The sequence below is a fragment of the Terrapene carolina genome, unplaced genomic scaffold (assembly GCF_002925995.2).
Source record: "Terrapene carolina triunguis isolate 2854851 unplaced genomic scaffold, T_m_triunguis-2.0 Scaffold833, whole genome shotgun sequence".
NCBI classification, from domain to species: domain Eukaryota; kingdom Metazoa; phylum Chordata; order Testudines; family Emydidae; genus Terrapene; species Terrapene triunguis.
Genome location: NW_020665184.1, coordinates 774,452 through 799,047, shown reverse-complemented (window position 1 = coordinate 799,047; position 24,596 = coordinate 774,452). Strand labels below are relative to the sequence as shown.

The 24,596-nt window shown below is 56.4% G+C and overlaps 3 protein-coding genes and 1 non-coding gene across 4 annotated transcripts in view; 2 read left to right on the top strand and 2 right to left on the bottom strand.

The window, feature by feature from the left end:
• Positions 1-6: 6 nt before the first annotated feature.
• Positions 7-1,653, top strand: ACP5 (acid phosphatase 5, tartrate resistant; the record flags this gene model as incomplete). Its single annotated transcript, XM_026660668.1, has 2 exons — positions 7-156; positions 550-1,653. Coding segments are annotated over 2 exons (393 nt in total), but the record flags the coding sequence as incomplete, so codon positions are not given.
• A 3,228-nt stretch (positions 1,654-4,881) lies between these two features.
• On the top strand, positions 4,882-10,386 carry ELOF1 (elongation factor 1 homolog). Its single transcript, XM_024210171.3, has 4 exons — positions 4,882-4,941; positions 5,631-5,746; positions 7,264-7,334; positions 8,497-10,386. Exons 2-4 carry the CDS (start codon positions 5,631-5,633, stop codon positions 8,559-8,561), a joined length of 252 nt encoding a protein of 83 aa, XP_024065939.1. The 5' UTR covers positions 4,882-4,941; the 3' UTR covers positions 8,562-10,386.
• Positions 7,414-7,577, bottom strand: LOC112113770. Its single transcript, XR_002908704.2, has one exon. It is a non-coding gene; the product is annotated as a U1 spliceosomal RNA (small nuclear RNA).
• A 4,433-nt stretch (positions 10,387-14,819) lies between the features above and the next one.
• Positions 14,820-24,596, bottom strand: part of CNN1 (calponin 1) — a 15,791-nt gene continuing 6,014 nt past the window's right edge. Inside the window, exons 2-7 of the mRNA XM_026660645.2 lie at positions 18,427-18,548; positions 17,819-17,885; positions 17,112-17,249; positions 16,379-16,489; positions 15,645-15,791; positions 14,820-15,480 (exon numbers count right to left, since the gene is read on the bottom strand). Of these exons, the coding sequence (XP_026516430.1) occupies positions 15,235-15,480; positions 15,645-15,791; positions 16,379-16,489; positions 17,112-17,249; positions 17,819-17,885; positions 18,427-18,548 (831 nt within the window). The 3' untranslated portion in view covers positions 14,820-15,234. The remainder of the gene's footprint in view (positions 15,481-15,644; positions 15,792-16,378; positions 16,490-17,111; positions 17,250-17,818; positions 17,886-18,426; positions 18,549-24,596) is intronic.

The window sequence follows — 24,596 nt, the reverse complement described above, 5'->3', positions numbered from 1 at the left end:
GCCTCCCAGGACGACTACCTGCTGGTGGCCGGCCACTACCCGGTGTGGTCGGTGGCCGAGCACGGCCCCACCCATTGCCTGGTGAAGCACCTGCAGCCGCTGCTGCTCAAGTACAAGGCCACTGCTTACCTGTGCGGCCATGATCACAACCTGCAGGTAAGCGGGGCGGGAGGGGGGCCACTGGGGCAAGGTTGTCCCCTCTGGTCTATCCCACAGGGCTCTAAGCACCCCTGCTAGGGAGCTGTCCATCAACTCCCTGCTAGCCCATTGCACCCCGCCCCAGCCACCCTGGCAGCAACTCAGCCAAGGGTGTAAGTCAACAGCAAAGCTGGGATAGAACCCAGGAGTCCTGACTCCCCGCCCCCCCCCCCCCCGCCGCTCTAACCCCTAGACCCCACTCCCCTCCCAGAGTGGGGAATAGAACCCAGGAGTCCTGACTCCCAGACCCCCCTGGCACGAGCAGGCTGGCTGCGGGACGGGAACAGGGGAGTACCCAGGCAGCAGAAGCATGGATCTGCTGTGACCCCCGCCCCCATCTTCCCTGATCAGTACCTGCAGGACAAGGCTGGCGTGGGCTACGTGCTGAGCGGGGCCGGCAACTTCATGGAGAACTCGCGGAAGCACTATCACAAGGTGCCCGAGGGCTACCTGCGCTTCTTCTATGCTGAGCCGGCGTCCCTGGGCGGCTTCGCCTACGTGGAGATCGACGGCAAGGAGATGAGTGTCACCTACATTGAGGCCAGCGGCAAGTCCCTCTACAAGACCTCCCTCCCCCGGAGGCGCCGCCTCTGAGACCCCTCCCTGCCCACTGATCTAGGAGGGCGCAGGGAGTGGGGGTTCAGAGCTCCCTCCTCTTTCGTTTGGCGCCGAGGGAAACGCTGCTAGGGGCATTGAAGCCGTCTGATTTTTAAGGCTCCTGCATCTGATCTCTGGGGGAATCCTCCCCTTGCCCTCTGTAGCCCCCAATATGCCCCCTAGGCTTTGCAAACACCTCCTCCCCTCCGTTCCGTCCACTAGCTGGCTGGAGAAGCCCCTCCCTCCCCCATTTATTGCTTGATCCCCTCCTCACTAGATCACTCCAGCCCCCTTTGACCCCCCTGAGATCTGGGTTTGACTCCTGGCTGTGCCAGAGTCCCGAGTGACCTTGTCTTCCTCTCTTTAGGCACCAGCTCCCCTCCTGTAAAACGGGGCTAACGGTCCTTTCACGCTCCCCCCTTTGCCTGCGGAGGCTGTAAATTCCTTGGGGATCCCCTCTGTACAGCTCCTGCAATACCATTTCCTAACCACCAATGCTCTCAGAGCAATTCCCTCATCCCGCCACCTGGAGGCGCTATGACCTTCCTTCCCCTTCTCTTCTCAGCTATGTGGCTGGGAAGCTGATGTTTTTCCCCTTGTTGCTGACCAGTAAACTGTGTTGTGCCAGACGAGGACTCAGTACTGCCCAAATGTGACCTCGTGCTGGTGATTGTGTTTTCCGAGATGATTGTTTTTAACCCTCACATGCGGACCGGTCCTGCGTGCTTCCTCCCAGTCTACAGTTAACAAGGGGCGTGCGTGTGATCCCCACGTGTCTGCCACAGACTTTTAAGTCCCGGAGAAACTTCTTCTTTACCCTCTGCAGCACTGCTGCCCCTGTGATCTGTTGCTCCCTGAAGCTGCTTCGAAGGGAACAGACTCTTCTAAGTGATTTTCTTGGGACTATTTTCAATAAATTATATTTTAAAAAGTCCGATTGTTTTTCTCTCACCAAACCGGAGTCCACACCTTGCAAACGATGACATGTTTTCACATTGGGGAAACTGAGGGGAAGACTGTACAGGACGGTTGCTCAGCTCTGCCGATGCCCCTCATTCCCGAACTGCAGCCCCTTTGCTCCCCGAGCTCTGGGCTCTGCTAGTGCCACACACAAACAGTCCTGACCCATAGCCCCCTGCTCCTGGGCTCCCCTGCCAACGCCCCTCAATCCTGAGCTGTATTTCCCCGTTATTCCAGCCCCGCGTTTCCTCCATGCACACCGCTCTGGTGGTGCCCCTCAATCCCAACCCACATTCCTCTTCCGGCCCTAAGGTCCCCCGCCAGCTCTGCCAACGCCCCTCCATCTTGGCCCTCAGCCATCCCTTCCTATTCCAGCCCTAGGCTCCCTGCACTTGAAGCTCTGCTGATGCCCCTCAGCCCCGAAACGCAGCCCCCCTGCTCTTGCAGGCTCATTGAGATATTGTCCGTACTCCCAAGACACCAGGCACTCTAGTAGCTAGGTACCTCTCCTAGCCAGGCTCCAGGAATGATGATCCACGTGACGGTTTTGTGGTGGGCAGGCTGCTTTCCTGACCAGACCTCACTTCCTTGGCGCTTGCCAAGAAATCCCATCTGAACCAATCTCTACTGTGTTTTCCCTGGCAAACATCCACCTACAATGAGGGCACCGGCCTAAAGAATCAACCCCTGGCAGAAGGTCAGGGAAAGAACATATGGAAATTCCCCATGGATCAGTCAGTGGCTGGGAACCAAATCTGGGGGAAAAGAATGCTGCCTACTCATCTTTAACACCCCCCTTTAACCCCTCCGCTAGGGCATGCCCCATAGAACCCCGGTCTCCTAAGTCCATCCTGTGCTCTGTCCCCAGCACTCGACTATGAACAGAAATGTTTCTATAATTAAAGCAAGGGAGGTTTTCTGGGGCACAGGGAGGGGATTTGAATGATGAGCCCCTGGATTTTTAACTTGAGTGGATGTTTTCGTAAAAGACAGGCAGGAATTAACTCAGGGCTGTTCTCTGGCCTGCTTTTTCCAGGAAAGGAGGCAGCTCTTTTCAGCTTAGTTTAAAACAGGGAATAGGTTCAGGTGAAACCAAAATCAGCCACTTTAAAAACCAAAATCAGCATCCTCCTGGGCGTTTGCTCCAGTTTAACTAGACTGGTTTAAAAAATGAATTTGGTTCAATGTATTATTTGCGTTACTGTCCCATCTAGGAGCTTCAGTTATGGCCCAGGACCCCAGGTTGCTACAGGCTGCACAAATACTGAATTCAAAGCTGCTCCCTGCCCCAAAGAGCTTCCAATCCAAGTATAAAACTGGTGAGGGCAGGTAGATACAGCACAAGGAAGCAACGAGCCAATACTGGTCAGCAGTTGCCGAACCACTGTCACGGTTTTTGCGAGGGGCTGCATAGGAGAAAGCATAAAGGTGGTCGCTTGAAAAACTGGTGCAACCGTCTCCTATAGACAGGCCTAGTCAACAGAAACACCTACTGTGTTGCAAACCCCGAGTCAAGAGCATTGTGCGAAGGGCATGAGGATTACGACTTTAGAAGTTGATTAGCCCAATGACTAGTTTCAGGCCTGGTCTATACTTAAAACTTAGGTCAACAAAGCTAGGTGTTCAGGGGTGTGAAAAATCCACCCTGCTGAGAGCTGTAACTATGCTAACCCCTGGTGTAGACAGAGCTAGGTTGGCAGAAGAGCGTTTCTATCGACCTAGCTACCGTCACTCAGGGAGACGGAGTTCCTATAGTGATGGAAAACCCCCTTCCGTTGCTACAGCCTGAATCTACACTACAGGGTTACAGCACCATAGCTACTGATGCTGTAGTACCCACAAGTGTAGACATGGCCCTACTGTCCCAAAGCACGTAAGCAGGGCCGCCCAGAGGATTCAGGGGGCCTGGGGCAAAGCAATTTTGGGGCCCCCTTCCATAAAAAAAAAGTTGCAATACCATAAAATACTATGTTCTCGTGGGGGCCCCTGTGGGGCCCAGGGCAAATTGCTCCACTTGCCCCCCCTCTGGGCAGCCCTGCAAGTAACACAGTATCAATGGTGAAACTGCAAATGCTTTCCTGGCCAGTAATCTCAAGTGGGCAGGGCAGGATTGATTTTAAATAGGGGTTTTCTCTTTTACCTGTCAAAAAACAAACACGCCTGGCCAAATCCAACCAGCACAGCCCCTAATTCGTCTCTTCCTTCTGTGCTTAAAGCCGGGGTTCTCAAACAGGGGGTCAGGACCCCTCAGGGGGTCGCGAGCTGTCACCCTCCACCCCAAACCCCGCTTGGCCTCCAGCATTTATAATGGTGTTAAATATATACAAAGGTGTTTTTCATTTCCAAGGGGGGGGTCACCCTCAGCTTGCTGTACAAAGGGGTCACCCGTACAGAAGTTTGAGAGCCGCTGGCTGAAAGGGTCAGTGCCCCGGCCTTGCGTGAGCTTCTCTGCGGGGCAAAGCGGGTTCATGACCATCAGCCGCCCCAGGGCAGAGTCTGGGCCGCCCTGTATCGGGGCCGCTCGGTCTCTTGTCCCGAGGGGCAGTGGGGCCGGGGGGGCTCAGCGCGGGGGCTGCTGATCGCTGAAGGGCCCCAGGCCCGGCCAGGGTCGGGGGGGGGGGGGACCCCGGCGTCCTGGCCAAAGCCTGACCCGGGGGCGTCTATTCTGCCCCCCCCACTTCCTGGCTGGGGGGCGGCTCCCCCGAAAGCGGAATGAGCCCCGGGGGGGGGGGCGCCGTGGCGGGGGGGGGGGAACCCAGGGGCCGGCGGTTTGTGCGCCGTCCCCCAGACTTGTTCTGGGGGGGGGGAGGGCAGGGGACGCTCTGCCCCGCCCCAGGGCCCAGCTGGGGCTTCTCCGTCCCCAGCCACACCGAGCCTCGGTGCCTGGGGAGGCTCCTCCTGCCTTGGGGCTCCCCCCCCGCCCACGACGGCTGCCATCTTGGAAACAGCCAGAGCGCCGGGTGGGCCACTTCCGGTTCTGGCTCCGCCCCCACCCCCCGCTCTCCGGCCTCATTTCCTCCTGCCGCGGCTGTCAATCATTCCGCATTGCGCGCGCTCGGCCCGAGGCCAGCCAATGGCTGCCGGCGGCGTGGGCGGGGCGAGCGTGTTTCTCTTCCGGTTCGGCGGCGGAAGTGCCGGTCGCGGTTGGAAACGCGGCCGGGGCGGGAGGCTGGAGGCAGGGGACAGGTGAGGCCTGAGAGCGACTCCCCTCCCCGCCCCCCGCGGCTCCGGCCCCTGCCCCTCCCCGTAGCCTGGTCGGGGGGGCGCTGGGCTCCTGTGACGTGTACCCGGGGGGAGCCCCCATGGGGGGGGGCGCTGGGCTCCTGTGACGTGTACCCGGGGGGAGCCCCCATGGGGGGGGGGCGCTGGGCTCCTGTGACGTGTACCCGGGGGGAGCCCCCATGGGGGGGGGCGCTGGGCTCCTGTGACGTGTACCTGAGAGGAGCCCCCATGGGGGGGGCGCTGGGCTCCTGTGCCCCGTAGCTGGGGGGAGGGGTGTGTTCAGCCCACATTGCTGTGGTGAGGAGCTGGGCTCATGCTCCCCTGCCTCTGGCTGGAAGGGGGGGCCACGGCTCAATCTGTGGGGGGTGTTAGATTTCTTTGCTCTATATGTTTATGTGGGGGGGGTTATGAGCCCCCCAGTTCCTAGGCGATGCTGGGTGGTGCCCCACCAGCTGTGATAATGGGCGGGGTTTAAATCCAGACCCAGAGAGCATATCTGCCCCCATCTCCTTGTAGCCCCCCATGCTCACTCCTGGGCGCCCTAGAGCTGGGGGTGAGGTGTGGTGGATGAAGGAGAAAGGGCAGCACGCGTGATTCCCCCTGGCCCTTAGAGGACTGACGCTTTCCCTCTCCTCTGTGCCTTGCACGCAAAGATGGGCCGCAGGAAGTCAAAGCGGAAGCCCCCACCCAAGAAGAAGATGACGGGCACCCTGGAGACGCAGTTCACCTGCCCCTTCTGTAACCACGAGAAGTCCTGTGATGTCAAAATGTAAGTGGGTGGGTCGGAGAGGCCAGCTGAGCTGCCGTGTTCGTGCTCATTAGGGTACACTTATGGGGGCTGCTGCTCTCGGGGTGCAGGGGATGCGCTGATTCCCACCTGGAGCTGGATCAGGAAGTCCCCACAATGTGGGGTTCGGTGCATTACTGGGAGAACACCACTGGAGACAGGACACTAGGCTGTTGGCTTGGCTCAGTATGACAGAGGGAGGGAACTGGGCTAGATCGGCCCATTGGTTTGATCCAGTATGGTAGCAAGGGAGAAAACAGGGTAGATATTAATACCTAGTTTTTATAGGGAGGCTAGAGCACTGGGCCAGGACTCCAGATATGTTGGTTCTATTTCTGGCTCTGCCACTGGTCTGCTGGATGACCGTGGGCATGTCACGTTACCTCCCTCTGCCTCAGTTTCCCCATCTGTAAAATGGGAATAATAATACCAACCTCCTTTGTAAAGTGCTTTGAGATCTGTGGATGAAAAGTGCTAGATAAGAGCCAGGGGTAGTTGTTGTTATTATTATTATTATTTATTATAGCACTTTTCATCAGTAGATTGATGACCCTGTTTGTCAGATCTGCCATGATAAAGAAGGGGAACGTTACTGGGTAAGCTGGGCCAATTGGTCTCTTCCGATTGGAGATGGAAGCCACGCTAGAAGGGGTCCATTTGGTTTGATCTGGCACAGGTAGAGGGTGGGATACAGGGCTAGACTGGCCCATTGGATTGATTGGTGTGGTATAACCTACATTTGTGACAAGAGCCATATGAAAGCATTTCAATAATTAAGCAACTTATTTTTAAACGATGCAAGTGAGCAACAGACTTTAGCAACACAGTAAGAGCATTTGGGTTTTTGCTGTATCCCCATCAGCAGGTAATACTGAAGCCTGGCTGTGCATAGCTGGATCATGCCCATAAAAGTAGTAGGAAAGTGCAGCAAGATTACCCTATTAGGAATTGTTTCCTAATCCTCATTCCCTGTTTTCCTGTATTTGAGTGTATAATGAACCACACTGGAACTCAGGTTTGTACCATCTCAAATGCTTCCCCTCACCCTTCAGAGCAGGCAGATGGCTTGCACATGTTTGTTTGTTTGTTTTATCTTTTAGCCTACTGCCTACGTGTTTAGTTCTCTTAACGTCTCATAAATCCTGAGACAGAACATGGTCCATTGGTTAAAGCAGAAGACTAGGAGTCAGGACTCCTGGGTTCTTTTTCCAGCTCTTGCAACCAACTTGCTTTGTGATCACGTTGGGCAAGTTGCTTCCCTTCCACTCGCTCGTTTCCCTGTCAGTAAAATGTGAATAACTTTAGTAGCTCTTGGGTTGTGATGCTTCATTTGTTAATGCTGCGTTTTGTTTCAGTGGGTGCTATGGAAGAGAAGCGTATTCTTCTCTTAAGTCAGTTTCTCTAACCACTTGCTCTTGTTTGTTTGCTCTTTGAACTTCCATTCCTCTTGCTCTTTGGAAATATTTGCTGTTGTTGGAATATTGTTTTCTATGTTCCAGGGACCGGGCTCGGAACACTGGCGTAATCTCATGTACTGTGTGTCTGGAAGAATTTCAGACTCCCATAACATGTATCCTTTGCACTTCTAATGACTGGAGCACGGTACCTTTACTGTAGTTTTTTTTCCCATGGATTTTTTTTTTAAATGCCAGGGGAAAGCACGAACGCAGTCCCCCACTGCCACAAATTATGCAGTCAAGTTTCCTGCATTTGGGTAAATCGCAGGGGTCAGCACACCCGCAGTGCAATGGATGAGCCTCACCATGGGAAAACCACCTTCATGATCATGGTATCTCCCCTACCAGGAGGGAAATGTATTTTCCGTGCAGTTCTACTTCAGCCACAGAGGTCTTGGAGTTTCGGTTTTGCTGAGTCCCCAGAACTTTGCCAACGTGAAGCGTCCAAGTATCTGCAAAATTAGAACCTGCTCTGGTTGTAGTCAGCAGCGGCAAACTCCTGAGATCCCTGCCTGGGGTTCGGTGCAGAGCTTCTCGTGGTATCTTGGCACTTCTTGTTCCAGCCCATGATGGAAACTGGAAGCAAAGAGACAGCAGCTAAAATAACTAGACAGTCATACAGCCGTGCTCATAGATTCCAAGGCCAGAAGGGACCATTGTGACCGTCTAGTCTGACCTGGATAACGCAGGTCATAGGACTTCCCCAAAATAATTTTGTTTGAACTAGGAAAACATCCAATCTTGATCCTGTCAGTGACGCAAGGAAAAAACTTGGGTGGTGCATGTAGCCGTTAGGAACTGAGTCCAGAAGCACATGTTAAAAAATAGAATTAACTTCCCATCTTGCTTTCACGTGTTGGCCTTTATCATCCTGCAGCAGCATGAGACGATTGCTTGGATAGCATGTTCTTAGTCCATGTCCGCACTAGGGTCAGAGTCAGGGATGACAAGGAGTTAAATGTTAGCAAGGCTGTCTGCTAACTTCACCCTGGAGGTGCCTCGGTTTCCCCATCTCTAAGTTGGGGCTAATGATACTTGCCTCCCTTCAGAAAGTGCTTTGAGATGGACTGCTGAAAAGTGCAAGGGCGGGACAGAGTGGCCCTGGTGTTTGTCCCACAGTGCTGTCACAAAGGGCCAGCAGACAGGTCTTGTGGGGAAGAGTCGGAAAGGTGCAAAGAAAATTTCTTAAGCTCCCAGTCCAAGATGAAGTCCATGCTTCAGGGGAGGTGGTGGTGGTGGTTTGGTGTCATCTTCCTTGACCTTTGACCCTCTCAGATCTTTCAGAACCGGTGGACGTGTACAGTGATTGGATAGACGCTTGTGAGGCGGCCAATCAGTAGCAGCAACTGGGCGGGGAGCTCATTTGTGCTAATTCTGGATATTACCGTATTTTGTATGTGGAAAAAAAATGTGCTCGTTCCATACCACGAGACAATCGGGGGCTTGGGAGAAGGTGGCTGGGTTTTTTATTAGCTTTTCCAGTCCTTTTTGTGAATGACCCTGAGGCCAATTTAGACCCCGGCACTTTTCATCAGTGTAACGCTGTTCAGGGACGCTTTGGAAATGCTGCTCTAGTTCAGGGGGGGGCGGGGGAGGAGAGGAGCGTTTTGTTTTGCTCAGCCCAGCAGTTTGAAAGTTCACACGATAAGAAACGACTTGTCACCATGATTAAATGGCAACAGTGAAAAAAAAAAAAAAAAGTCCGTCACTACTCCTCGTCTGGCCAAGCGGTGTCCTTTTGCAACGCTGGCTGGATCCCTGTTGGAATAGGCTATAGCTTGCCTTCCACTCTGTTTTGAATAACAGTGATGCAGAGGCAGTTTTGTCTAGTGGTTAGAGCACGGCAGCGGGTTGTCTGGAGTCCTGGGTTCTTTTCCTGTGACTTCCACCAGCTTCCGGTGTGATCCTGGGCAAGTTGCTTCCCCTCTTACCACCTCAGTTTCTCCCTTTAAATCCGAGTGAATAACACTGACCTTTGTAAAGTGCTTTGAGATCTTTGGACACAAAGTGTGATAGAAATGTAAGATCGTCCCTCCTGCAGTCCCAGTTCTGGATGTTGGTTTTTGGCTAGCTCTCTCCAGCAGCCTCATAGGCACAGAAAAGTCCCCATCCGACACATTTAACTTTGACTTACCTAAACGGGGGCAGTGCTGTACTTGATTTACATTCTCCAGTGCCGGGTAAACTGGTTTGACTGAGCCATTTGTCACAAAACAGGACCATCACGGACACCGATGACTGCTTTTCTCAGACAGGTCCCCCTGCAGCAGTAGGCCCAGATTTGCTCATTTGTCTCTTTGTCAAAATACAGCAAAACTTCAGTACTGGAGGGTGGGAAGTGAGTCAGGCTGCAGTGTTGGAGAACTGGGGGAGATCCTGGGGCGGGGGATGAGGGGAAGGGAGACAGGCGTCTATGGCACGGAAGGCTGCGGATCAGATAATCGCTTTTGTTACTACGCTTTCTTGAGTCTGGTCATGGTGTCAAATGTGTTTTACCTTCTGAACGTCCAGACGCTAGACTGAGCAAACCCTCTGCTGCTTCGGCTTGCAGATCGGTTTGGTGGTCACTGCTCTGATTTATTTTTGGGAGAACTTCCCTCTCTCTTAGATTCAAAACGTTCGCCTGTGTTCTGATGCCGCAGTTACTCAGGGGCTCGCAAGAGGCAATCGCTCAGCCGTTGGCGCCACTGAGTTTTAAGGTGGTGGCAGATCCCTGGCTGAACTGATTTGGGGCCTGGAGTGAATGGGCAGAGGATTGTTTGCCAGGGGGCATGTGAATCGGAGTGAGAGAAGGGATGGGAGGATGGGCTAAATTAGCCACCTTGGCCTCCCTTGGCTTTTACCTACTGCTTTTAACTTGAGGAAATTCTTACTGTATGAAGAGGTTTCCTTGGATCTTCCTGGATGGTACCAGCAGCGCCTGGAGCCCCTTCCTGGACACTGATTGATTTACAAGCCCCTGCCTTGGGAAGCTGCATGGGCTGGGGATTAGCTGTTCTGAATTCCAGGCTGGGTTTGGACACCTTTCCCTGTCTGTGGGTGCAAAGAAGGGTGTAGCAAGCGGCTGTCCTGGTTTCGTTTGGGGTTTGTTTTGGGAGGGGGGACTCTTTAGAAATTGTTTGCAGTGGTAGAATGTCCCGTTAATAAATGCCATTATGGGGGGAAGTGGTCTTCGTGTGTCCTTTATTGTCGTTGGTGTCATGGATTCTGGGCCGAGTGCCCGGACTCATTTCCCCGAGGCAGGCGGGCGTTTGCGCAAGCCACATGCCTGTATGAGAGAGACAAGCAGCGGTAGTGGGACATGCTGCGTACTTTTCCCATCTCTGCAAATTCCCTCCCGGCTCTGCCTCAGTTTCCCCTTTTGTAAAATGGGGGTTAATCTCTGAAATGTGCTGCGAGTATGTGGGGTTTCTGCCTTGCAAGGCTGAAGAGCCGAACGGAACTGCTAGGATTCCACAGCTGTTGATTTACTGCCCCTTACCCATCCCCTCTAGCTCTTGGACAACTGAACGTTTATGGTATGTCAACAACCAAAACCCAAACAAACCCACGGCAGTGAGTCTCGGAGCCTGGGGCAGATTGCGCTGTGGGGCTAAAGATAGCAGCGTAGCCGTTCCTGCCTGGGCTCCGAGACCTGGCCCCCTTGCCAGGATTCAGAGCCCGGGCTCCAGCCCCACTCGCAACGTTTACCCTGCTCACGTTAGCCCTGTAGCATGGGCTGCCCGAGTCAGCTGCTGGGCTCGGGGCAGCAAGGCTCTGAGTCCCCCGGGCCGCAGGCTGTAGCTGACGCAGTGTCCTAGAGGGGAGGCGTGTTCGGTGATCCTGGAATGGCCAACGCAGGCTTCCTCGCTCAGCGCAATGAGCCGCCGCTGTACACGGGGCTGCGGTCCAGCGAAGGACAAAAGGCTGCAGCGTGAGTAGTTGTGGTGGAAGAAAATCAGCTGAGCAGGCGCGATTAGTGCGGGAAGCCTCTGCTGGGTAAACAGCTCGTAAAACAGCTGGGCCCTGACGAGTGGTGGTGTGGGGAGAGCTCTCTGGGCCCTTCTCACTTTGCTCCATGTGCTGTAAACAGTTCAGTTGTGGCCTTTAGAAGCTGGGGGGAATGTGACTCTCGCAGGGCAGGGGCTGATAACACTGGCTGCGGGGCCTGGCTGAGCGATTTTTGCTTATGAATCTCTGCCCGTGCCCCTCAGTCCTGACCCACAGCCCCCTGCTAGCCCAGCCCTGCCCCCTCAGTCCTCACCCAGGCCCCTGCCATCCTTGCCCTAGACTTCCTGCATGCACAGCTTTGCTCATCCTTCTCCATTCTGGCCCGTTGCTCCCCTGCTATTCCCGTGCTATCATCATCCCGTCTCCATTGCCCCAGGCCTGCCTATGTCCCTCCGTGGAAATCCTCGCCCCCTGGTTCCGGGCTTGGGGCTCTCGTGAGCACACCCTGCAAGTCGTCCTGAGCTAGATGGCGGTTTGAAGGGCGGAGTAGCCAGAGACCCAACAAATTTTCTTCACTGGTGGCCTTGCATGAGCCCATCGCTTGCAGAGGCAAAAGGCCGGTCACTCAGACTCTCCTCGTGACTTCCAGCCTGAGCCAGTGTGGCCTTGAACCGCTGCAGCCAGGTAGTAACAGCGCAAAGAGTATGCGACGTGCTCTGGGGAGGGAGGAGGTTACTTAGCGCTTAAACCTCCCTCTCTCCCTTAATGTTTCCTTCTCCGGCTCTGTAGCGTGGCATAGCATCCTAGCCATGTCGCACTGGAAGGGACCTCGCTAGGTCGTCTACTCCAGGCCCCCACACCAAAGCGGGACCTAGGCTATCCCCGCATGGCCCCAGAGCATAGACGCAGCCTACGCCGGCGGAAGTAGTTCTGCGGGGGGAGGGACACCACCTCCCCAAACGCCGTCGACAGAAGCCGTCTTCTGTCAACATAGCTGCATCTACACTGGAGGTTTTGTTGGCGTAGCTATGGGAGTTGAAGGGTTTTTGTTTTTTCAACCCCACCTCCCCCCCGATATAGCTTTACCGGTGTTGGTTTTAAGCGGAGAACAGGCCTGTAGCATCAATTCTTGGTGTGGTCTTCTAAAATCCTGGCGTGCAACCTGTTCCTTCCCACACTCCGGTTTTCTTTCGCGGATGAAGACGGGAAGTAAGGCGTCTCTCTTCCCCCACTCCCAGCCCTGCTGCAGCATTACCTCCGTGGGGCTGGGCTACCTCGCTCCTCCAAGGCACGCGTGCCATTTGCCCTTTCCTTTGAAGACCTTAACAGGAACCCCCTGAAACAGGGCCACGCGGTGTCTCGCTTGCATTTTACTATGGCTGCTACGGGTCATGTCAAGAACATAATCGCAAACTCTCCTGGACCTGGTACGGAGACTTGTAACCAGAAGAGTTATGGAGGGACTGTCCCTGCAGTGCCAACGGCTTGTGACATAGATCCAGACGTCGTTGTAGCCCTGCAAAGCGCTTGTCTAGACTTCTGAGGGGTAATGTGGCTTTTAAGGGGGGATAGGGGGTGTCTAAGGAGCATCCGTCTGCCTGTGACGGCCTGAGGAGGACAGAGGTGGATGATGTTGTGCCTGTGTAAGCGGTTACTTTGGCCTGCGTGTGTACACATCACCCCCTGGTGGCCGATCTTACAGCAAGTAGAGCAGCCGCTGCTTCCCCGAAGCTAAAGTGTCAAGTTTGTGTTGAAGGATCTGGGTCTGAGATGTCCGGCAGCGTTTGTGGGCGGGTATCAAAGCCTTTCTGTATAAGTGCTGAATTACTGGCTAGAGCCCTGTGCACCGGCTGGTAATGGGGTTTACAGACAGAGCTGGGAGGGTTGTGGTCGGCCGGCCCTTCCCTTCCCTGCCGCACGGGGGTAAAAGGGGGTAAATCCATCCGGGAGGAAAGCCAGGGCAGGGCTTAAGAGCCTTAACTCATCCCTACCATTGATGCATGCTGGAAAATGAGCATTTATAGACAGCTTCTTATCTTCAAAGCATTTAAACACTCTCTGTTCATCTTTAGCCTGACCAGACATTGACAACTATCCTGCGTCAACCCAGGCATCTGGGAGGAGGGAAATCCGCCTAGCTGTCGGTATTGTCTACGCAGCCTCCTCTGTTAAAGGGACGCTGTGGGCCTGAACCTCTATCTGCGTCATTGTACCCGATCTATGCGCTTGTAAACCCAAGAGTGCTAGAAATCAGCGTCGGGGAGGGGAGACAAAGGTGGTTTTTCTCTCTCTGGTTCGCCTGTGCTTCTGACAGCACTTTCCGTAGAGAAGAAGGATGTTCCCGGGGTTGGGGTGCCGACGAGAGATGTGGGGTAGGTCCTGCCCCACCACAACCTTCCGTTGTGGCTTTGGGCAAGTCAGGTAGTTTAAAAGGCCTCAGTTTCTCCATCTCTAAAATGGGGGCTATTTGTGCTGAGGATTATTGTTAGGTGCTCTAATAAGAATAATACGGTAAGCTGGGCCAGACAGGTACGCAAGACAGGTCCCTTCACACAAGAGCGGCACGTGGAAAAAGTGGTCACACCACAAACCGCAACAGAACAAAGGACTTGGATATGACTGGCTTTGTGCAATTGACTAGATCTCATTTTGACCTTCCCTTTTATATGCAGGCTTCAGCAACGAAGACAAATGTCCAGGAAGCTCTTAAATAAGATTAGAAATAGGTTTAGAAAATATAGATTTTTTTTTTTGTTCCTTGTTTTATTGTGCCACAGTGAGAGATTAAAAAGTGCTCATCAGCAGAAAATTACAAACTGCTGTAATATCAGTTTATAAATCACTTGATCTGGAGGTTTTTTTTTAAAAAGTGTTTAGTTTGCCAGCATGCAGAGGAAGGGAAATACTCCTAGGCTTTTAAAGGCAGCCCATCTTGTAGGAAATGTAGTGGCTTATCTCAGTAGTTCACACTCTTATTTTCCCCATACATTAGATTGTCACCAAACTACTCCTACCAACATGGGCAATAGCAGAGGTGGATGAGCAGGTTACGCTTCCAGGAGCTCAACAGTGTTCGTGTGCGGGGGGGAGGGTTTCTCTTGCAACTGGAAAACCTGCCGACACAAAAACTTGTTAGTCGAGGGTGCTGTCCTGGTGGTAGATGGAAAGTGTGTGTGTGTTGGGGGGGTGTATATAGAGTGGGTCTCTTATATACACACACGGAGAATCTTATTTACAGAAATGGCATCTGTCCCTTTTCAAAGCCCAGAAATGTTAGGAGAATCTTTGACAGAGACCGGGGAGTGCATGTGTTTAAACTTGAATGTGCTCCGTCTCCTTCTGTACCGCTAGTCCCGTCCCTCCCGCGTGTTTGCTCCGCTCAGGCCACTACCGCTAGGTACTTGCGTCTGATGAAGTGGGCATTCACCCACGAAAGCTTATGCGCCAATACTTCTGTTAGTCTTAAAGGTGCCGCAGGACCCTCCGTTGCTTTTTACCGCTAGGGGTGTTACACACCTGGGATTGCAGGGTGGGTGCCTGGGAGGAGGGGGGATACCTGGACAGTCAAGCAGGAAGCACTCTACCTAGAGCAGTGAATGCAATCGCAGGCCGGTTCATTTCACCAACTTGTTTGTTCCCCTTACTTTAGGAAAGGGGATGGGGCACTTGGGTGGGGGCAGGGTGAGTGTCTCAGAGCCGAGACACTGGTGCTAATGGTGAAAAAGCACTAATGTTTCTGGCTTTTCACGGCTACATCTACCCTTCCCCCCCCCCACCCCAACTACTCCTGATTGAACTGAGCCTTGCTCTATGGCCGTGCATTGTCAAGTGCTGGATTATACATTGAAAAACAACTTAAATAAGGGGGGGGGAATCTGACGGGGGTTGGGGTTTGTTTCTAGGGTTGGGGGAAGCTGGGTTGGGGGACCCTCTGTGAGCAGTTTAGCATTGCGTGGAGCAGTCGGGATTTCCTCTTATTCCTCTTTTTAAAGTAATCACTTGCTGTTTTTTTTTTTTAAAAAAGTTTCTTCTAGCGTCCTGGTTGCGTGTGTCTCTGATCAGTCCAGGCCTCGGCCCGGCCCCTCATTCGGAGTTGTAGAAGTTGTGTTGGCTGTGGTTGTACTCGTCCTCGCCGACCATGGCGTAGTTGGGCTGGAGGCAGTACTTGGGGTCGTAGACCTGGCGTGGCAGCCCGTACACGGTCATGCCCTGCTGCGAGGCGCCCTTGTTGCTGCCCATCTGCAGGGAGACGTTGAGGCTGTCGCAGTGCTCCATGCCCAGCGTGGGCTCGAAGATCTGCCGCTTGGTCCCTGGGGCCGTCATGCCCGCCTGCGGGGAGAGGCGGGGGGTTAGCTGGACAGGAAGGGAGACGCTGCACAGACCTGAAGGCTCAAGAATGCCAGGAAGTGGGACGTGGAGGCTCGGGGGGGAGCCCCACGGAGCTAACGCCCCTTTCCCGCTCCCACGCCTGCTCCTTGGCTTGCGTCTCTTACCTGGCTGGCTCCCTTGTTGGTGCCCATTTGTAGACTGATGGTGGCCTGATCTAGGGGCTGGTCTGTGCCCAGTTTGGGGTCATAGAGGTGCCGGCGGGTGCCGTAGGCCGTCATGCCCTGCTGGCTGGCAAACTTGTTGGTGCCCATCTGGAAGGAGAAGCAGAGTGAAACCGAGGGCGTGGATTAATGCTGGCTGTGTGCGAGACCCGATCTCTGCTCTTGGCATGAGGCTTTGCCCCAGGGGTTGGCACCATGTCGCCCAGGGGGAGTGGGAGTCCCCAGCCACCCCCGGGAGGTGGAAGAAGGAATTGCCGGCTCCCACGCTTGGCTGCGGTTTGGGAGCGGCCGTTGCCCCAGGTGTCTCCTGCCCAGCCTCAAGCTCACCAGATTGCTGCTTTCAGCGCCGACGGTCCTGGGGAAATCTCTGGTGTTGCACAAACCGGGGCTGTCACACATTAGAGAAGCCCCAGCTAAGGTGGCAGAAAAGGGCCTGATGGCTCAAGTGGGCACCTCCTGATATGGGCTGGGGTGGCCCCTGGCTGGCTGGGCTCTGCAGCCGCTCGAGGGGGCAGAGTAACTCCAGAGGCTGAGCCGTAGAGAAATCTCAGCAGCATCAGCTGGGCTTCCTCGCGGCTGTGGAAAGCTCCGAGCTGGCCACCCCGGGATGGTGCTGGGACCAGATCTCTGAGCTCCCGGGGCTGCCAAGGGGCCGCGTGGCAGGGGGAGTCACAGACCTGCAGCCCGATAATGTTCCGTCCTTCTTTCAGCTTCTCCGGCTGGAATCGGCGCTGATGCTTCTCGGCGTATTTGACACCCATGTTCACTTTGTTGCCTTTTGTCTTGGCCTGCGGGGGGGGAGGCGGGAACAACCAGGGCTCATGTGGGGATGGCTGGAGGGGTAAATCTCCCTGCCCCCCACACCCCCCGCTGCAGAAACCCATGGCCCAGCCTGGAGTGGGGAGACCAGCTCCCGTCTCCCCCCACGCACGGCCCCGTCTCTAGCTCCTGTGTTCCCAGGCACTGATTAGATTGAAAGCCAAGGCTGGTGCTGTGAGCCACGGTCGGTGGGTAAGAGGAGGAGCTCTTCCCCATGGGGGAAATGACTTCAAGCATTAATCTGTGCCTTCGGGGGGGCACGGGGCTGCGTCAGTCCCACCCATCCCTCCAGCCCAGCTCGTCCTGGCCGGCTCTGGCCCCTCATGCTGATGCTCAGCAAACCAGGGGCCGATTCCTGAGGGGGTCTGGCGTGGAGTGTGGGGAGTGGCCGAGGCTGGTTCTGATCAGCAGCCATGTCTGCAGTGCCCCCGAAGCAGGGGGCTGGAAGGATGCCCGTGCCCTGTGTCTCTGCCAAGGGACGCTGCCTCACCCCAAAGGTCTCGTCGGGTGCCTTCGACATGCCAGGAACCTCCCACCGGGCGGGGCCGGGCTGGGGGCCTGGATGAGCCGCGCTGCCGCTGCCGGACTCACCTGGCTCGCCAGGGCGATCAGGGTGGACTGCACCTGGGTGTAGTTCGTGTTCTCAAAGAGGTCGTTGGCTTCGAAAATGTCGTGTGGCTTCACGCCGTACTTGGTGATGGCCTTGATGAAGTTACTGATGTTCTCGAGCTGCGGCAGGACGGCAGGTGGTTACAGAGCGGCCAGCGTGTCCCGGCGGCTCCACCGCGCCCGAGCCCAGCACCGGACGACCCCCCCATTCCTACAGTGTTACAGGAGCGTCCCAGCTGAGCCTCTGGTGACCCCTCCCTGCTCCACAGCAGCTCTCCAGGCAGGACCCCAAGTCTTGTCTTCCCAGGGTACAGAGAGGGGCCCCTGCTTCCTTGTCATCTGATGTGACGCTCTGTGCTTTCTCCTCCAATCACGGGGGCTTTTGCTTATCGCGTCCCTGTGCTGGCGAGGGCTCTGTGGTGGACGGGCTGAGAGCTGGGTCTTGCCCTGCCCACCCATTGCTCCAGCCAAGGAAGGCTGCAGTGCCATTTTCTCCCTTCCCCCGCCCACAACGATCTCCCTGTCAGGCAACCTCCCACCCTTTCCTGGGGTGTCTCCCAGCACCCTTAGGGAGCCTGGGACCCCAACACATAGCCGGGGAAGAGTCTCCCGATGGCTGGACTAGCTTCAAGGATACTGTCTAGTGTGACCCACGGCCGGGGCAGCGAGAGCCCAGAGGGAGCCTTCACCTGGTGCCAGTTCTGAGTGGACTCGTTCACCTTCTTCACGGAGCCAGGCTGCAGTTTGTTGATGAGTCTGAAAGGAGAAGGCCCGAGCACGGGTTTTGTTCGGCAGGGCGATGGCGTCACCCGCCGCTGGGAGGCAGCTGGCTCTGGGGTGGGGCGCAGGAGGTGGTAACCAGGGCCCACATGCCAGACTGCGAGCAGCAGGGAGGACGCCCACATCCTGCTGAAACTAGAGGTGGGGGGGTGGGCCGTAGAATGGCCCTGGGTTGAATGTGGCCGCGGGGGTTGGGCTAACGCCCCACGTCCGGCAGGAAATACTATGGGATCCGCAGGGACGGCACATTCGTGCTTCAAACCCTCCGGTAGCACAGCGCTCCCTAGTGCTGCAGCCGGCGCTGACTCCAACGGGGGAGCCCCTCCTGCGGCAGATGGGTTCCCTGGGCGCTCTCTCCTCCTGAGGGGGACACGGGGCTGGGAGGGGAGATGTTGGAGTGTGGCCCAGTTCCAGTCATACCCCCACCCCAAGTCTTGCAGAACGACGCCGGAGCCCAACCCCCCATTGCTGGGGAGCAGGGCAGGACCCCCCCCATCCTCCTCCTAAGGCTCCTCACTTGCACAGGATGACGCCATCCTTCAGCCCCTCCATGAAGTTGTCTGCAAGGCGCTCCCCCGTCATGTCCTCGATCCACAGCCGCAACTCCTGCTCCCGCTGGGGGTCGTACTTCTGGGCCAGCTGTAACGGAGCCAGAGGGCATTGGGCATGGCGGAGCTGCTGGGGGACGGGCGTGCGGCGGAACCGGGTGAGCAACCCCCCCGGCTAACACCAGTGCCGCCCTTGCCTTGCCCGTTGGCATCATGCCCCACCCTGGCATTCTGCTGGGCCCGTTAGCCAGCGTCCCCCATTGCTGATCTCAGCCCTCTGCACAGTGCGGGCCGATATCCCCATCGCCTGCCCTGAGAACAGCCAGAGTCTGGTTTGGGTACAAATACTCCTACGTATCAGGGTAGATTTCAAGGCCCTTCTGGGTAGTGCGGGCCGGAGAACTTCCCCTGTGATCCCTGCCTCCCGTGGGGGTGAGCTTGAGTCTCTCTGAGAAACACCCAGCTCCGAGTGCTGGAGAATCCAGCCCTGTCCCTCCACGTAGCTGCACTGATGGTTAATCGCCACCATCGGGCAAAATCTGCCCCTTCAGCTTCCAGCCGTTGGATCGGGTTCTGCCCTGGTCTGCCAGTACCAAGAACCCTCTCTTCCCTGTGTGGGGACGGCTAGGGAATTCTGAACCTGCGTAGCCAGCCCCTATCACCGGGGCATCTGGGCGCCTCGCAGTCTTTAATATATCCTCCCGGGAGGCAGGGCAGTGCTGTTATTCCTGTTGTGCATCTGGGGAAACAGGCACAGAGCGGCTACGTGACTTGCCGATGGTCTCACGGGGCGTCTAGCAGAACCGGCTGCAGGTTAGTACTGTAACCACTGGACTATCCTGTCTCTGTGCCCTTGGGCTGTCACAAACCTCTTCCGGTCTTTGTTTAAACCCACTGTTGCTGCTGGGAGAGGGGGGCTCGTTTGCTAGAATGGGACCAGCTCAGATCTGCACACTGCTTAGTAGGGATCAGTTTGTGGACCATTGACCATTGTGTGGTCCCCCACCTCCCATCCCATTGGCTCCTGACTGAGATCTCCATGGCAACCCCAGCAACTGGTTCCCGGGAAAGAAACGCTAGCACGTTGGTGAATTAGATGGGTGATGACAATGATCAGGGGCCTGGAAAAAAAAAAATTTCCCGCTGAAGAGAGACTGCAAAGATTGGAGTTGTTTCCCTTAGCGAGGAGGCGAATAAGAGACGACACGATAGAAATATACAAGATGATGACTGGGCTAGAGAAGGGGGAGTGGGAGTTTCTGATCTCTCCGTCTCGCAGCACGAGAACAGGGGGAAAGGCATATGAAGGTAGCCAATTAGAAACAAATGAAATACTTTTTCACTCCACGTGTAACATTAGACTGTGGAACTCCATGCCACAGGAGGGAACGAACGTAGCAAGCTTCAAAGAGGGACTGGACGTTTCTGGGGATAACCAAACTAACCACAGTTAGAATAGCTAATAGCTTTGGACAGGATAGAAAACCTCAGGCTTCTGCCAATCTCTAACTCTTGGGGGCAGATTACCCCAGACAGTAACTCCTCACTTAACGCTGTAGTTCTGTGCCTGAAAAATGCGACTTTAACTAAAACGACGTTAAGCGAATCCAATTTCCCCATAAGAATGAATGTAAATGGGGGGTGGGTTAGGTCCCAGGGAAATGGTTTTTTGCCATACAGTACAGTTCTATAGTTGGGAGGTGCCCCCGCCTTACCCCACACAGCCCACTGGCACTGCAGACAATGAGGCAGGCAAGGAGGCTGGAGGTGCTGTAGGCTAGGAGAAGCATATTGCGCAGTGGCAGCTTCCCCTACTCTGCAAGCACCAAAGGCGGGGGGCTCAACCCTCGGCCCCCCCACACCACCCTTTCCCCCAAGCTTCCACCCTTAACCTGCCTCTTCTCTCCCCCCCTTTTACTCCGCACGCCGTGTCCTCGCTCCTCCCCCTCCCTCCCCTGCGGCAATCAGCTGGCTTGCAGCGTTCAGGGGGCAGGGGCGAGGACATGGCACGCAGGCTCCCCCCTCCCTTCCCTGCCTCCTGAACGCCGCAAGCCAGCTGATTGCTGTGGGGGGAGGAGGGGGAAGGCGCTGATCCGTGGGGTCTACCGGCGGGCGGGAGGGAGGCGCTGGGGGGGGGGTAGGGGAGCTGATCAGGGGACTGCCAGTTGTGACGTTATAGCGAAGCATTGCACAACTTTAAATGAAGCATGTTCTGTAATTGAGCAGGGACGTAAGATCGAAACAACGTTAAGCGAGAGGACGTTAAGTGGGGAGTTGCTGTATCTGTCTCCTGTGCAAGTCTTGCCTCTTCCTTGGTGCTGGCCACGGAGACAGGCTCCTAGGTTACATGGACCCTGGTCTGGTCCAGTCTGTTGATCCATGTTCCTGGGACAGTTTGTGATTTTTAGCTGCTTTTAGCAGCATCTGGAAATGAGCAGTCGGCCCCGGCTAACTGGCCAATTTGCTATTGAGCAGCCCCCAGTTTGGGAGCCCGTCTCCTGGAATATGCACCCCCAAAAGAGGGGAAGCACCAACAGAACGAATTAATTTCCCCATGGATGGCTGCTCTCCTGCAGTGGGGCTACCTAGCTGTGTCCCCCGCCCAATCAGGGGAGGCAGGTCTGCCCCGAGGCAGGTTGGTTTTGTGGTTACCGAACCGGCCACAGCCTCCCTGTGCGACCTGGGGCAAGTCACTGCGTCCCTCTGGGCTCAATTCCCCAGCTGTGAAATGCGGAGGACGATCTTCATGTCTTTGGGGCAGGGACTCTCGTTCTCTGGGTCTGTGCAGCACCTGGCGCCCTGATCTCAGCTGGGACCTCTACTAGCCCCAGCTGGGCTCTGTTCTACATCTGCCCTGCGCATCGCAGCGTGCGGAGGGGGCAGAAAGCGCCCCAGGCTGAGTGGCCGGGGTCTAGGTAACCCCCGGACCCTTCTCTCTTGTAAAACGGAGCCGATCTGCCGCGGCTGCTGCGCTGGCCCCAGCCCTGCCAGGGAAAAATGATCTCCCGAGCCAAACCTCTTTATCTGGAAATGTGCTTCTGCACCAGGTCCCTGTGCTCCTTCTAAGGGCCGTCTGAACCCCCAAAGCAGTCATCAGTGCCCCACTATGGCCTCAGAAATTGTTCTGGGAATCCCATGCTTGAACGACAAGAGGCAGCTCTGACATGTTTATGATCCGTCTCTGCCAAACTCCCAGCCCTGGGGTGAGTCCCACGCTGGCTTGCCAGGAAAGGAGCTAGAGGGATTCATTCAGTGGGGCTGGGGCTGCGGCTCGCAAAGGGAAGTGGCATTCCCCACCAGTGCTCTGTGGCCCCCTCCTCCCCCCGACTCAGTATTGGCTCATAACAATGAAAGTCCCCGGTGAGTTCTGGAGCATCCCGAGTCTAGACCTGCACGTCCCTGACTGCTGAAATGTGGCCACCTCTGGGGTGGAAAGCGGCAGCTGTTTTGCCGCCGATGGAAAGAACTCTTCCTTCCTTGTGTTAGTCCATTGACTCTGGAGTGACACCAGGAGTAGATCTGGCCCCATATCCAGAAAATAACAAGAGGCAGACTGATGCTCACTGCTGGGCACCAGGGTTCAAGGCCCCAGGTCTGGCACTTCTTGTGGCATGAGTACAAGGAGGTCAGGCTGCTGGTGTTATGGCTTTCGGGTGCTGCCGGCTTTGTGGGCACTAGCGCTCCCCTGGCTGGGGTCTGCGGGGGGGACGCAGGCCGCTCAGAGAGCGCACAGAACCCCTGCCCTGCCTGCCTCGATTAGGAAGCGTTCGTGAGGGCTCACCAGTCCCTGGCTGAGTCCGGGCCAGAGCCAGTGCCCACCTCGTGTACGGTGAAACTAACATACAGGAGCCAAATTAGTGCCAGTGATAATAGCGGCTCTTTGGGGGGTGGCCTCCTGGGTTGCTGAGACCTGGGCAACTCATGTCACCCAATCACCCTGCTGCACCAGGCTCGGATCGGAACCGGGAGCTGAATGGGGGGACAGTGGCGGGAGGGCCTGGAGCTGCTTTTCCAGCAGCCTTTGAGAAGGGATGTTAGCAGAGATCCAGTTGGAGGCCCAGTAAGTCAGACCCTGACCCAGTCAGGACTCCTGGGTTCCAACCCCAGCTCTGGGCGAGGCTGGGGTCTGATAGAGCAGGGGCTGGGCCTGGAGCTGGGAGCCAGGACTCCTGAGTTCTATCCCCATCTCTGGGAGAGGAGTGGGATCCACTGGTTCTGTTGGGTGGGGCGGGGAGGCGAGGGGATTAGGAGTCAAGACACCTGTTGAATCATTTCACTTCTCGTGGGTTTTGCTTCCCATCCCTCGCTCAGATTTTCTGTACCACCTGTGGCCCGTGGCTCACCAAAGCTGCTGCTTCCCCATCCGCTCCCAATGCCAGCGACACCTTGGGGGATGGGCGCACGCCTCAGCCTGTGCCTTGCCCTTGGGCAGCGCTGCACACGGTGGCAGAAATCCCCTCCTGACCCCTGCACGTTAGCCCTGAAGCCTGGGATTGTGATTTCCCCCAGCTCCGAGTCCTGCCTGCCCAGCGGATTGGGCTCAGCATCGTCCGTCCCCTTTGCTGAAGTCCACCTGCGGGCGCTAACGTGGCAGGGAGGCGCCGAGGAAGTTGTTCCTTGTATGCGGTTGAAATATACCTGCTCTGCTCTAGTTAACCGGCAGCATAAAAAGCCTGATCACTCCACCCTCTGCATCAGAACCTTTAGCCCCCCTCCAGGGACCCCCTTTTCCGGGTTGAATCCTCCCTGTTTAAAGTCGGCCCAATGGAGCCTAGCCTCTCCCTGAGGAAGGAGGGGGCGTGTGTCTCTAATGTGCTCTGAGAGGCAAAGATGCCCGGGCAGGCCCATGTATTAGAGTAGGGCCACCCTTATTCCACTGCCGTACAGGAGCCATAAGGCAGGGCCCTGGCCCCAGAGGTCCCAGCCAGGCAGCCTGTCCGTTTGGATTTCCTGGGTCCTTCTGTGTCCCGCAAGCTCTCTCCTAGCAGACACCTTCCAAACTCCCCGCCTTTCCCTGCGCAGGATCTGGGTCCTGTTCAGCCCGACCTGCCCCTGGCCAGCAGAGAAGCCCATTGCAGGAATGGGGAAACTGAGGCACAAAGGGAGGCGGTTGCCCGAGGGGAGGTGGGAATGCTGGGATAACCCTGCTCTGGGTGGTGTGGAGCCAGGGGGTGTCCAGCTGGGGGCACTGGCTGCAGGAAGGGATCCCAGCCGTTCCTGGCTCCCAGGCCCGGCCCGCCGCGGCGTGAGCCCAGCAGAAGAAGGTTCCAGCCCTGAGGTTGACCAGGACAAGCCAGCCTGTGCAGGGGCTGCTGGGAAGTAGCACGTCCCAGGAGTCGGCACCTGCCAGAGCCCAGGCTGGCCCGTCCAGGGTGCTGTGTTGCATCCCAGAGGTGCTGTGACCGTATTCCCCCCCCCCCCCCGCTGGCCGCGGGCTGCCGCCGCCGGGGAGGCGAGTGAGCGCTCACATTCCTCGGGCCCGGCCTGTCTCCTCGCTCCAGCCCGCCCGTGCCAGGGCCGTCTGCCAACCCAAACAGGCAGCAGCCCCTGCAGGAAGAATTCACCAAACTTGGGAGAAAAATGGGGCTGAGCCTGTCCCAGATCCTCATGGATTTATCCCTGGCCGGGGAGGGGGGGATATTTCAGTGGGAGAGAAGGCAGAACCCTGGCCGGGGCTGGGAAGCTGGGGCAGCGCTGAGGTGATCCTGAGCTCCATTAACGAGGAATTTGCTCGTTTCATCTCTCCGGGGGTGTGAAGAGCAATATCAGATGGGCCCCAGGCTTCAGTTAAGCGCATGGTTATTATCAGAAGGCCAGTTCCAGGGGCATGGCTGGCTCAGGAATGGAGCACGGGGCCTTTCAGCTCTAGGGGGTGCCAGCTCCCATCCGGCCCCCGGGTGGCGGGGGCAGGGAATGGGACAGGGACGGGGCCTTTCCCACCTGGAGGTGCTGGCTCTGGTCTGGTCCCAGGTTGGGGGACTGGCTGGCTCAGAGGGCTGGGGAGTGGGGCATAGGGCTTTTCCCCTATGGGGGCAGCAGCTCCCATCCAGCCCCAGAGCAGGCCATTGGCTGGCCCAGGGGGGCAAGGAATGCAACGTGCAGCTTTGTTACTGAGCTGGTTCTGCTCCAGCTGGGGGGG

Coding starts and splice junctions, on each gene's coding strand:
- ELOF1 (XM_024210171.3), top strand. CDS start 5,631: ATGGGCCGCAGGAAGTCAAAGCGGAAGCCCCCACCCAAGAAGAAGATG. Junction 5,747..7,263: donor AAGTCCTGTGATGTCAAAAT/GTAAGTGGGTGG, acceptor TCTATGTTCCAG/GGACCGGGCTCGGAACACTG. Junction 7,335..8,496: donor ATTTCAGACTCCCATAACAT/GTATCCTTTGCA, acceptor TGACCCTCTCAG/ATCTTTCAGAACCGGTGGAC.